General features: G+C 35.1%; 1 protein-coding gene and 1 long non-coding RNA gene across 2 annotated transcripts; both read left to right on the plus strand.

Annotated features, from left to right (window-relative positions):
- The first annotated feature begins 2,871 nt into the window (after positions 1–2,871).
- LOC148926897 (uncharacterized) lies at positions 2,872–3,800 on the plus strand. Its single transcript, XR_016130254.1, has 3 exons — positions 2,872–2,954; positions 3,085–3,196; positions 3,283–3,800. It is a non-coding gene; the product is annotated as an uncharacterized LOC148926897 (long non-coding RNA).
- A 6,216-nt stretch (positions 3,801–10,016) lies between these two features.
- LOC125190672 (protein SRG1-like) lies at positions 10,017–11,462 on the plus strand. The gene is made up of 4 exons (XM_048088023.2): positions 10,017–10,289; positions 10,372–10,619; positions 10,707–11,028; positions 11,102–11,462. The coding sequence occupies exons 1-4, from the start codon at positions 10,056–10,058 to the stop codon at positions 11,336–11,338; spliced, it is 1,041 nt and encodes a 346-aa protein (XP_047943980.1). The 5' UTR covers positions 10,017–10,055; the 3' UTR covers positions 11,339–11,462.
- The last annotated feature ends 1,097 nt before the right edge of the window (positions 11,463–12,559 follow it).

Genomic DNA, 12,559 nt, shown 5'->3' on the forward strand with positions numbered 1-12,559 from the left:
ACAATATATAAAAGGAGAGTTTTGGGGGTATTTAGGGAAATAAGGAGAGTTTTGAGGGTATTTAGGAAAATGACCTTTTAAAATAGATATTACTATTATTTAAATAGAACTATTTTTTTTTGTTGACGTAGTAGTAAATATTAAATCAGAAAGTGGAGAGGTGGGAGGTTATTCCTTAACATTGGCTGCTTGCCACTTCAAAATAGAAAGAAATGTAATGGAGTCAGGCTTTACGCCTTCCATCTCCATTTCCTTAAAATACTTCATCACTTTTTCATAGTCCCCGTGCCTTGAGTAGGCAGAGATTATAGTTGTCCAATTACCAACTTGGTTTTTCTCTGTCAACTCAGAAAATATCTTCTCGGATTCAAAAATGCTCCCGCGTTTTACATACATGTCAAGAAGTGCACCAGAGACAATTGGATCACTATCCAATCCGAGTTTCTTCTATACAATATATAAAAGGAGAGTTTTGGGGGTATTTAGGGAAATAAGGAGAGTTTTGAGGGTATTTAGGAAAATGACCTTTAAAAATAGATATTACTATTATTTAAATATAACTACTTTTTTTGACGTAGTAGTAAATATTAAATTAGAAAGTGGAGTGGTGGGAGGTTATTCCTTAACATTGGCTGCTTGCCACTTCAAAATTGAAAGAAATGTAATGGAGTCAGGCTTTACGCCTTCCATCTCCATTTCCTTAAAATACTTCATCACTTTTTCATAGTCCCTGTGCCTTGAGTAGGCAGAGATTATAGCTGTCCAATTACCAACTTGGTTTTTCTCTGTCAACTCAGAAAATATCTTCTCGGATTCAAAAATGCTCCCCCGTTTTACATACATGTCAAGAAGTGCACCAGAGACAATTGGATCACTATCCAATCCGAGTTTCTTCTATACAATATATAAAAGGAGAGTTTTGGGGGTATTTAGGGAAATAAGGAGAATTTTGAGGGTATTTAGGAAAATGACCTTTTAAAATAGATATTACTATTATTTAAATATAACTATTTTTTTTTTGTTGACGTAGTAGTAAATATTAAATCAGAAAGTGGAGTGGTGGGAGGTTATTCCTTAACATTGGCTGCTTGCAACTTCAAAATAGAAAGAAATGTAATGGAGTCAGGCTTTAGGGTTTACGCCTAAACCCTAAACCCTAAACCCTAAAGGCTTTACGCCTTCCATCTCCATTTCCTTAAAATACTTCATCACTTTTTCATAGTCCCCGTACCTTGAGTAGGCAGAGATTATAGCTGTCCAATTAGCAACTTGGTTTTTCTTTGTCAACTCAGAAAATATCTTATCGGATTCAAAAATGCTCCCCCGTTTTACATACATGTCAAGAAGTGCACCAGAGACAATTGGATCACTATCCAATCTGAGTTTCTTCTATACAATATATAAAAGGAGAGTTTTGGGGGTATTTAGGGAAATAAGGAGAGTTTTGAGGATATTTAGGAAAATGACCTTTTAAAATAGATATTACTATTATTTAAATATAACTATTTTTTTTGTTGACGTAGTAGTAAATATTAAATCAGAAAGTGGAGTGGTGGGAGGTTATTCCTTAACATTGGCTGCTTGCCACTTTAAAATAGAAAGAAATGTAATGGAGTCAGGCTTTATGCCTTCCATCTCCATTTCCTTAAAATACTTCATCACTTTTTCATAGTCCCCGTGCCTTGAGTAGGCAGAGATTATAGCTGTCCAATTAGCAACTTGGTTTTTCTATGTCAACTCAGAAATATTTTCTCGGATTCAAAAATGCTCCCCCGTTTTACATACATGTCAAGAAGTGCATCAGAGACAACTGGATCACTATCTAATCCGAGTTTCTTCAAGAATCCATGGCATATCAATCAGCTCAAACACCTTAATGCAGTCTTCTATCATCTAAACTTTCCATACATGGTAATGAAACTATCAGCTCTAAGTTTGTTTTGAATCATGCATCTTATATGTTACCTACATCTTTTTATTTAGCAATCACTTTCTTTTCTCTCTTTTGTAATTGTGGCTTTATATATGGAGTATGTTTTCTAGATATTTAAATCATTCAAATTATTAAATTCATGATTTTAGCTAAATAAAAGTAAAAATAATCAGCACAATACATAAAAAAAAAGTACCCGAATGTACTTTCATGGGTCTCATCTTATGCTTTGCTATATGGATGATCGTTTTAATACATATTGATTATTGATTTTGTGCATTGCAAATCTATTTTGTTCCTTATTTTATTGTAGTTTTAGGTGAGGCGGGTGGCTTTAAAGATGACAAATTATCTTCCTACTCCATGATTTAATGTTTAAACATTATATTATGTGATTTGTTTCAAATTTATTACACTAATTACTCATGTTTATATTTACGCTTTCAAAGTGAAAAGTACGAATAACCTGGGATGGAGGGAGTATTAATATGTGCATAGCACATGATTAAGTTTTAATTAGAGTAATTAACTACATTGATTAAGCATAAGTAAGTTGTGCACCCGAGACACTCGAAGAGTTTCTAATGATTTAAATTGAGGTAGTCTATTATCATATCTATTCATCATAAAATTATGAGTACTATTCTTCCAAAATGTACAATAAATTGCCTGCTTGTAAAGTTAAAAAAATAGATGAATTAAAGATTGATACATGACCGTAATGAATATTCTTATCCATTGTGACATTATCTATACAATATGTAAAACAGAAGTTTTGAGGATGTTTAGGAAAATAAGAAGAATTTTAGGGGTATTTAAGGAAAAGGTCATTTAAAATAGATATTAAATTAAATGAATTAAAAATATATGAAACGTGTTATTAAGTGTTAGTTGGTTATTTAATTTCCATAATTGATAGTTAGTGGATTAGTAGTATAGTTCTAACTCTTACTATCTCCATGATCTTAGTTTGCCTCCACTATTCATCTTTGCTTTCATCAGAACCTTCGCATGTTGGCAGGTGTTTTACTTATTTCAAATCTCCTCTGGAGAAATAATATCCTGGCTTAGTGATGCAGCTCTGTGCAATAGTTGTACTCCTGAACAATATCTGTTGTCTATGCTTCTCATATAAGTTGTTTCACCTTCAGGATTTGCTTTTGTTTACTTTGAGGATGAACGTGATGCTGAAGACGCCATTCGCAATCTTGATAATATTACATTTGGGCATAACAGGCGCAGGTTGTCAGTTGAATGGCCAAGGTATGTTTGCGTTGTTTGTAGCCTTGATATAATATGTTATGCTTTTGGTTTACTAAGGCAGTCTTTTGTGCTGTTCATCTTGACAGGGTGAACGTGGTAGGCATCGTGATGGGAGAGCTGCAAATCAAAAGCCAACTAAGCCATGCTCCCAAATACAGTTTTGAGTACTGGAGATGCTAGAGAAAGAGCAAATAATTTTGTACTTCGTAGCAGACGGGATGGCCCTCTTTGCTGCGGCGACGAAACCAAGAAATCACCCCTCACGTGCGAAATTATAGAAGATCCCCTTTAAGATCAAACAATTCCATCGAATTGAGTATGATTGTATGTGTGATAGCATCTACTATACCAGGAATATCAATGAACCCGATTATTGCAATTGCTCAGGATACCCTTTTTTAGCTTCTAGGGTCTATTTCTTAGTTCAAGACCCCTTTTACTAACTGGAATAAAATTCAAAAAAATGAGTAGATCTGTTCCGACCAAAACGGGAATGGACTAGGGTTATGAACTTATAATCTGATGATCGAGTCGATTCCATGATTATAAGTTCATTCCATACCGGACCAGGCCGGAATAGGGTTATATGCATTCTCAAGGAGTCATTCGAGCGTATCTAAATAGATACTATGTTTACATATGGATCCCTACGCCGTTCCATTCCATTTAGGATTAGGAATAGGCGTAATCGAACCTGCTTTTTCCATATCTCTCGTTATATTTTTGGGGGGGCCCTATTCACCTCTTTGAGCTTCTATTGAATCGAGAAATAAAATAGGTTTGATTGGCCATCTTTTTGATATATACATAAGGCATTCTCCGGATAATTCAAATCGAAGCAATTGGATGTCCAACTCGGGCCTATATGACCGATCAATAGAAATACTCCACCTTTGGCATATATTCCATACATCACACTAGATAGACATCATATTCATAGAATAGGATGCACTTTCAAGATGCCTTGGTGGTGAAATGGTAGACACGCGAGACTCAAAATCTCGTGCTAAAGAGTGTGGAGGTTCGAGTCCTCTTCAAGGCATAATATTGAGAATGCTCATTGAATAAGCAATTCAATAAGAGAGCTCGGATCGAATCGGTATTGATATACCGACCTGCACCCACCCCAGAGTATATGCTTCAACAGGAATCACACAAGGGTAGATTAGAAACCTCTGGTAAAATGCCCGCCCGTCACCCAGCGGATAAAGTACATTACATAGTCCAGGGATTGGCGACTTACCCATTCAGTGACTTTGGCACTGGACGTTCCCAAAACGGGTACTATCGGGTCGGGTCAATTCAATAATAGACGCCTGTTGGCATTCCACCCTTCCTTCTCCTTTCAAGGCCTATCCGAAAGAGAATCCAGTACTTCTTGGTCGTGAATATCTGAACTGGTTGTTCGCTGTTCAAGAATTCTTGTTTGGGCAGTTCATACCATCCATACATAGTGTATTGATCTAAGATTTCAATTCTTCCGTGTTTCAGCAGTAACATATTGTTCCATGGAGGTAAGGTCCAAAATATGGAAGAAAGAAGCGTTTCCACCACTCTACCACCCAGTCAATTCTGTTCCACTTAATCCCTCTTTCATAGCCGCATATCTTTCCGGCTAAGGAATGGGAAATCTTTTTCCTGTTACATGAATCCAATTTTCATTTCATCCGGGAAAAGCCATCTTTTTCTTAACAATGTCTTTGTCATTTGATCCAATAGCGTTCCGTTAGATAGGAATAGAGTTGATAAATACTGATAACTCTCGAATAGAGTATTAGAACAGAAAGATCCATTAGATAATGAACTATTGGTTCTAAGCCATCTCTGACGATTAATCAAAATTCGAAGTGCTTTTCTTGTGTATTCTTGATAAACCAGCGTTTATATATAGATGTAGAAGGATCCATTTGGGAAGTAAGAAGCCCCTTTGACATCTCTTCATCTGCAAATAATTCTCGATGTGAAAACACAGAGCCAGGGGGCTGATCTTTGAATAGGAAAAAGAGCGGATCTGCAGGCTCCCAAATGAATTGGCTTATTCGAAAAAGGCCTTGTTCTTTGGAAGATCTATCTCGTGTCTGGTACTGCATGGTTCCACTCTGCAAGAACTCCGAACCATTCTCTTGAAGCTCATCCTCTTCATCATAAATGATCCGCTTGCCCCGAAATGACCTGGACCAATAGGGAAATCCCAATTCATTGGGCCTTTCGATACAATCAAATAGAAAGCCCCAAGGGCGCCGCATGAGCACGACCTTTCAAGTTCTTCTTCGTGTTGTTTATGCTGTTCTCTTTGCAGGTCTTTATGATGGAAGTGATTTATGCTCTATATGAATATTAATTCAGTAATTATGAAAAAAATTGACCCTTTTCTTGATTCTATTTTTTCGTGGGGTCTATTTCAACAACATAAAATCATATTCTTGCAGGTCTTCATGTGGCGAGAAATGCTACAGTGGCCGAGCTTAAATTTGCGGTGGCGGAGGCGTTTAATCAGTTTCCTGACGACGATAGAACAAGATTAAGGTACATAACAAACTTTGGTTTCTTTTTCTTTGAGATTTTTGCGTGTTTGTGAAATCTTTGTTGTGTGATGGATGATAAGTTTGAGTTGTTTTTTTCTATGTGGTTGTATATTCCATGCTATTTTGCTGTATTTTTGTTGATGATTTTAATCGATTTGGCTATCTTCTAATATATATTTATACATTATTTTTATTGACATGTGTTCGTGATTGATCTTTTGTAGTATAGATCTAAAAGTGATTTAAATGATATGTGATTTGTGGGCAATTTTTAGTTTATAAACTTGTTTGGTTATCTATACAATATATAAAAGGGGAGTTTTGGGGGCATTTAGGGAAATAAGTGTAGTTTTGAGGGTATTTAGGGAATTTAAAATTTGAAAAAACAAGACTCGATTAGTTAATTATGGAGTAGCTTAAATTATAAAAATATAAATTCAAGATCCAAACTAGAATTATTATTTAAATAAAACTTTTTGTTGTTAACTGAATTCAATCGGAGAATGGAGTGAGTGGGAGGTTTTTTAAGTGCATATGAATACAGTTGAGTTTTCATGTTCGAACTCTTTACCTGTTGTGGTTCCGGTTTCCTTTTCCTACCAAAGCTATCAGGAGACATCGAAGGACGTTTACATGTTAAGGAACTGTGGGAGCTCGATGGATAGTTCGAACTCTAAAGCCCTTGATCGCAGCTCGATGGACAGTGACTGCCAGTTCTGAGTTAAGAATAAGCTTACATATATCTCAATATAATGGGCTCTGAGGTGATAGACAAGTACAATTTTTTTTCTTTTTTTTCTTTTCCTGTTTTCAATCATATTTTTTCTGTTTATGATGTCAGGTATGAGCAGGCTGAACTCATAGAGCGGGGATTGGAAAAATGACAGAACAAATCAAGTAGGTGCCTTAATTAATTTTAGTTACATTTATATCTTTTGAATATTTAAAACAATGATTCTGCATTATGGTGGAGAGCTTGAGGCAACAGACGGAATGAATCCCCTAGATGTTGTTGTCCGCATATTAAACAATCAACTGAGTTCATTGATGTGGATTGATGAGAAGGTCAGCCTCTTCTTCATGTAGCTTAAGTATGTTTTAGGCTGTTTGTTTTATAGTATTGTATTATTAGACCGAATGTTAACTTGTGTAAGCCTTTGATCGCAGCTCCGAAGAGCCAGTGACTGCCAGTTCTGAGTCAAGAATATCTGCTCAAATCGCGAGCAAAGCTAGAAGAAATGTGAATGCTAGGAGTAGTACGAAGCTTTTGCGTTGGGTGGGAATCATTCTTCATCGATGATTAATAAACGAGAGAGCGAGACTTGTCATAGCTGGGATCTTTAGGCAGAAGTTCCGAAAGGGAACGATGATGTGAAATGCGGCTCTAGAGAAACAACGACGAAGCATGGAATGTCAGGGAAAGGTGGGAGCGTAGTGGTAACGGAAGGGAAGACGGGCTCTGAGGTGATGGACAAGTACAATGATGAGATTCGGGTGAACGAATCTGCAGATTCATCGATGGTGACACAGGGTAAGAAAAATATGACGGGCGAGGATGACAAAGCTATTGCTGGATTTGATCTCAACGAAGACTTGAACAAGAGTGAGTTAAAGGACTGTGTTCAGCCGGTTTTACCTTTTGTGTCGTCTCACAGTGTAATACACGTCGTAGCAAAACCTGGTATACCAAGCGGTAGATGGCCTATGACGCCATTAAAATTCGAAGGGGGCCTAGGCTGGAAGGGTACTGCCCAAACAAGTGCTTTTTGTTCCACAAATCACGGGCCGAACTCCAGGGTTTCACTGGAATCGACCTCAATGTTGACATTGAAGATGATATTGCTGCTTATGGGACTTCAACGGTGCGTGCTTCGACTCTGCAAGACTCTCATCCAAAAGCTGACAGGAAGCAAGCCAAGACAAAATTCTCGAAGATTTGACAATGATTTTTCTATAAAGCGTTGCAAGAGAACAATGTATATGGACGCAAATCCGGAGAAAATGGAGGGCTTACTAGAAATTTCAGAAGATGAAGCGTGAAGAAGAGGATGGAGGCTCCTGCAACAACATCCAAATAACCAACTACTAGCCAAACACTGAAAATCAAAAAAAAAAGAAGCACGCAATTGTATGGGAGAAGCAACGGTCATCTTCCATGAATTAGTTACGAAGAATGTGAATAGGGCAGTGAAGGGAACATGAATACGCGAGAAGAAAAAAAATCAGTGCATCAGAGTCAAAATTAGTACTACTAATACTTTGTTTATTTGGTTAGGGTACACGTTTTTACCATAATTTTTCTTCTTTTTTTATATATACATTTTATGTATTTATTTAAAACACAATCATTATTTATTAAAGTTCTATCATTTTCGTCTACATATATCTCTATGTACTATATTTCTAGCAATTGAATATGAAATTAAATTATTCATATTTGGTGGTTGTTAATTGGGTTTTTGGCTTTTTAAACCAAAATCTTTCCCCGAATTTCGGTTTTTCCCATGAACTATGAGATTTGTTTTTAAAACTACGAATTTTCATTTCGTTAGGATTTTCCCCCGGCAGGTCAACGACGAAACCCGGGTTGTTTACATGTCAATTTTAATCCCATTTGTCACTAAATTGATTACTTGGATCTTATTTGACAAAATAATACATACAATCACAATTATTACATAACAAATGACAACTTTTGAATAAACAAAACACAACTTTAACATTTTGAATTATGCTATTCGGGTCAGAAATGTGCTATTCGGGTCGGGTTGGGAAAATCCTAACGAAATGAAAGTTCGTGGTTTTAAAAATAAATCTTATAGTTCATGGGAAAAACCGGAATTCGGGCAAAGGTTTTGGTTTAAAAAGCCAAAAACCCTTGTTAATTAGTGATTCTTTGATTGATTGACAATTTATTAAAACTACTATGTTTTTGTTTCACGTCTCAATAATGTACATTGAAATTATTTGGTGGTTGTTAATTAGTGATTCTTTGATTGGTTGACAATTTATTAAAACTACTATGTTTTTGTTTCACGTCTCAATAATATACATTGAAATTATTTTTCAAATTAACTGCATTTAAATGCAAATTTGTTCTATATCTAAAGCATATTTATCAGTACTATCATTATCATCATATGATAAAATTATTCTTATATTAAAATTTTTACACAAACTACACTTAATTCACAATTTTATATATCACAACTTTGTTTCAATAAATTAATTTTTTTTATTAAATGTATTATGTTATATATTTATGTTAAATATATTTTTAATTTTAGACTTTATAATGATATTGTTTTGTACTACCTCCGTCCCCCATATTTTGACACAGTTTACCATTTCGATCTGTCCATGAAAATTTGGCACACTTCACTTTTACCATTTTTGGTAGTGGACCCCATATTCCACTAACCCATTCCTACTCACATTTTATTATAAAACTAATACTTTAAAAGTAGGACCCACATCCCACTAACTTTTTCAACTCATTTTCCATTACATTTCTTAAAACCCGTGTCGGGTCAAAGTATGTCAAAATTTGGGGGACGGAAGTAGTATTTCATATAAATACTTCATAATTTGATTTAAATAAAAATGGACCGTGCATAGCACAGGTGTGATATTAGTATGAGTTTAGAACTTGAAATAATAATATTGTTTCTCATTCGATACATATGTTGTTTTTTTTTGTTTGATTTTATATTTTTTAATAATTGTTTTTTATTTTATATATTTATGATTTCAGATTTCATACAATGATATTTTTATGAATTTATAAAATCATTTTACAGTATAAAATAAGTATAAATAAAAGAAAATAGGTCGTGCATTACAGTGGGTGATAATAGTTACACATAATAATGCACATATAAATTACACTGTATTTATTATTTAAGCCCATAGTGACAAATTATACACATCTTAAATTACTGTACATAAACACTATAATAAATAATTTAGAATTTCACAATATTTTTGATGTTTGAAAACGAATTTTATTGCAAGTGGAAATTCAAATCTAAAACAATACTTATATAAAAGAAGAGTTTATTCTTACTTAGAAGTTAAAACAACCTCACATAATTGGTAATCTCAATCTCAAGCCCAAACACATCAAACTCAGGTAGATAAATTAAAATGAATCCATGTCAGATTTTCATTTTCAATGGCCTTTCTTCAGGTCTGGTCTTTGTTATTTTTCCCTATTTGCTTAAACCAAAAAGCAAATATTTGATTCAATGCAATATCATTTTGATCACCATAAAAGTAGGATATTGGCACAAAATTTATACAACATCGATAAGAAAACATACTGATAGCTCAACATGGCTGAAGCAACAGCTCTTCCGGAACCAGCACCAATCTGCCTCATAACAGCTCAACAACTATCCGAAACCGGCGAGGATCCACCACAACGCTATATCTGGACAAATATAACAGAAATTGACGCACCTTTGGCCACAGACATCCCAGTAATTGAGTTTAGCCTGCTGGTTTCCTCCACTGATGCTGAGCTCAAAGCGCTCCACTCTGCTCTCACCAAATGGGGTTGCTTCCAGGTTGTAGCTTATCTTCCTTTTATATGTATGCTATTCACCATCTCAAATAAGGCATAAAAAATGAACCGATTCTTGATTGCAGATAGTTAATCATGGCATAGAAAGCGCCTCCCTGGATGAAGTGCGTCGTCTCGCCAAAGAATTCTTCCACCTGCCAATGCTGGAGAAGCAGAGATACACGAGGCAAGGAAATAATATTGAAGGTTACAGCAGTTGTCCTTCTGTTGCCAGCATCCAACAAGTCGAATGGTCTGATAGGTTGCATCTTCAAGTCACTCCAGAACACAGGAGAAAACTCAAATTTTGGCCTCAGAATCCAGAACATTTTCGGTAAAAAAGAATTGCAGGTCATATACTAAAATTGAGTTCCGACTACATAACTGATTGAATCGAGAACAATTTTTCATGTATCTGCAGAAAAGTATTGGAAGACTACTCTGCTAAGATAAGACAAGTGGAAGAACAAATCCTCAGATCAATAGCAAAGACATTAAGCTTAACTGATGAAGACTACTTTCTCAGAAAAATCGCCACCATGTCTGCACAGTTCAACTACTATCCGCCATGTTCAAAATCTGATCGGGTTATTGGTCTCCGTCCACACACAGATGGCAGTGGAGTAACTCTTCTCTTGCAGGACAGGCAAGTACGAGGCCTTCAGCTACTTCATGACAATCAGTGGTTATCCGTTCCCATAATGCCTGAAGCACTGCTCGTTCTGGTAGGGGATCAGCTCGAGGTATGTGCGTACATGTATACATGGATATAAGCAATTCTTGAGAAGACAATGTTGTAACATGTTCTTGCTGCAGATAATGAGCAATGGAATATTCAAAAGTCCTATGCACAGAGTAGTTATAAACTCAGAGGCCGAGAGGAACTCCGTGGCTATGTTTTGCTTACCTGATGTTGCAGAAGAGATTGAACCACTGGATCAACTTGTTGATGAAGACAGACCAAAAATGTATAAGAAAGTAACAAACTATGTTGGGAGTTTGTACAACTACTATCACCAAGGGAAAAGGGCTATAGATGCAGTTAGAATATGATGGGTTTTTTATCTTGAGTATACATATGCAGTATGCATATAATAATAAAATGATCCTAAATAATGTTATGTAATCATATGATCCATAAATAATTACTCCACTCAAGATTCTACAAATTTCTCAATTTTCTTCCGATTTTTGGGTTGGTTATTTTGATCAATTCATATCACAATCTCACTAAGAAAAACTTACATTTCAAATATATGCAACAGACACATGATTTTATGTATAAAAATGTAGATGTAAGTGCATTGCAATACTAGCGATACACGAAAATCAAGCAGAACAGCCAAAACTAAATCATCAGCACCTCGAACTATTCATCTAAGAATGAAGGCATACAGTGTAAGTGAAACAGAATACAGATCAAGAGAAGAAAAAAGGAACAACTACGGAGATTGCAAGGATAGAATCTCTCATCGATATGATATTCTGCCATCTGTACATAAATGGATTATCTACTCTCTGTTGCTCGCTCTATCAGCAGTATAATATGATCTACAAATACCAGCAGGGGCGGATCCAGACCCCGAAAATGATGGCGCGAAAATTTAATATTTAAATATTAAATATATAATTTAATATTATTGTTAATAATAAAATAAATAATATTTTATTACTACTGTAATATTTAAGTAGCACTAGCTTCGTTAATAAAATATAAACATGCATTAGCTTGCAAATATGTATTATTCATTTAAAAATATAAAATTATTGTAAAATTATATACATTTAAAATCATCGTAAATATTATATACAAAAGTGATATAAGTAGAGCAGTAAATATTTAGATTTCAAAAATATTTAAAACTAAAGAATAATGAATTGATAAACTAAAAGAGTAAAAAATGAAAAAAATATGCTCTTGTTGAGGGTTGATCCCTAGAACTCTTAGAAAAAAAACAACACTCAAACCATTAGACAACTCCATTTTATATAACATATATTGAAAATAAAGTATATTCCAACACTGCACGGAGGGGACGGATATGCTATTTTCGGTTCAATTTAAGGAAAAATTTAGGCTCTCCAAACGGTCGAGAGGAGGCGACTATGTACCCTGATTGAGAACTACTCACAATACTGTTGGCCCGAAATATGTGGAGCTCTTGGATGCTGAGATTTCAACCTTTTGCAAGAAGTGAATTATGCCTTAATCAATAATCTTTGCAAATTTCAAACTTGGATACTTTTTACATCAAAACTTAGTTATTTTGGGTC

The sequence above is a fragment of the Salvia hispanica genome, chromosome 5 (genome assembly GCF_029641045.1).
Source record: "Salvia hispanica isolate PSC_SH4W2 chromosome 5, Shi_PSC_v1, whole genome shotgun sequence".
NCBI classification, from domain to species: Eukaryota; Viridiplantae; Streptophyta; class Magnoliopsida; order Lamiales; family Lamiaceae; genus Salvia; species Salvia hispanica.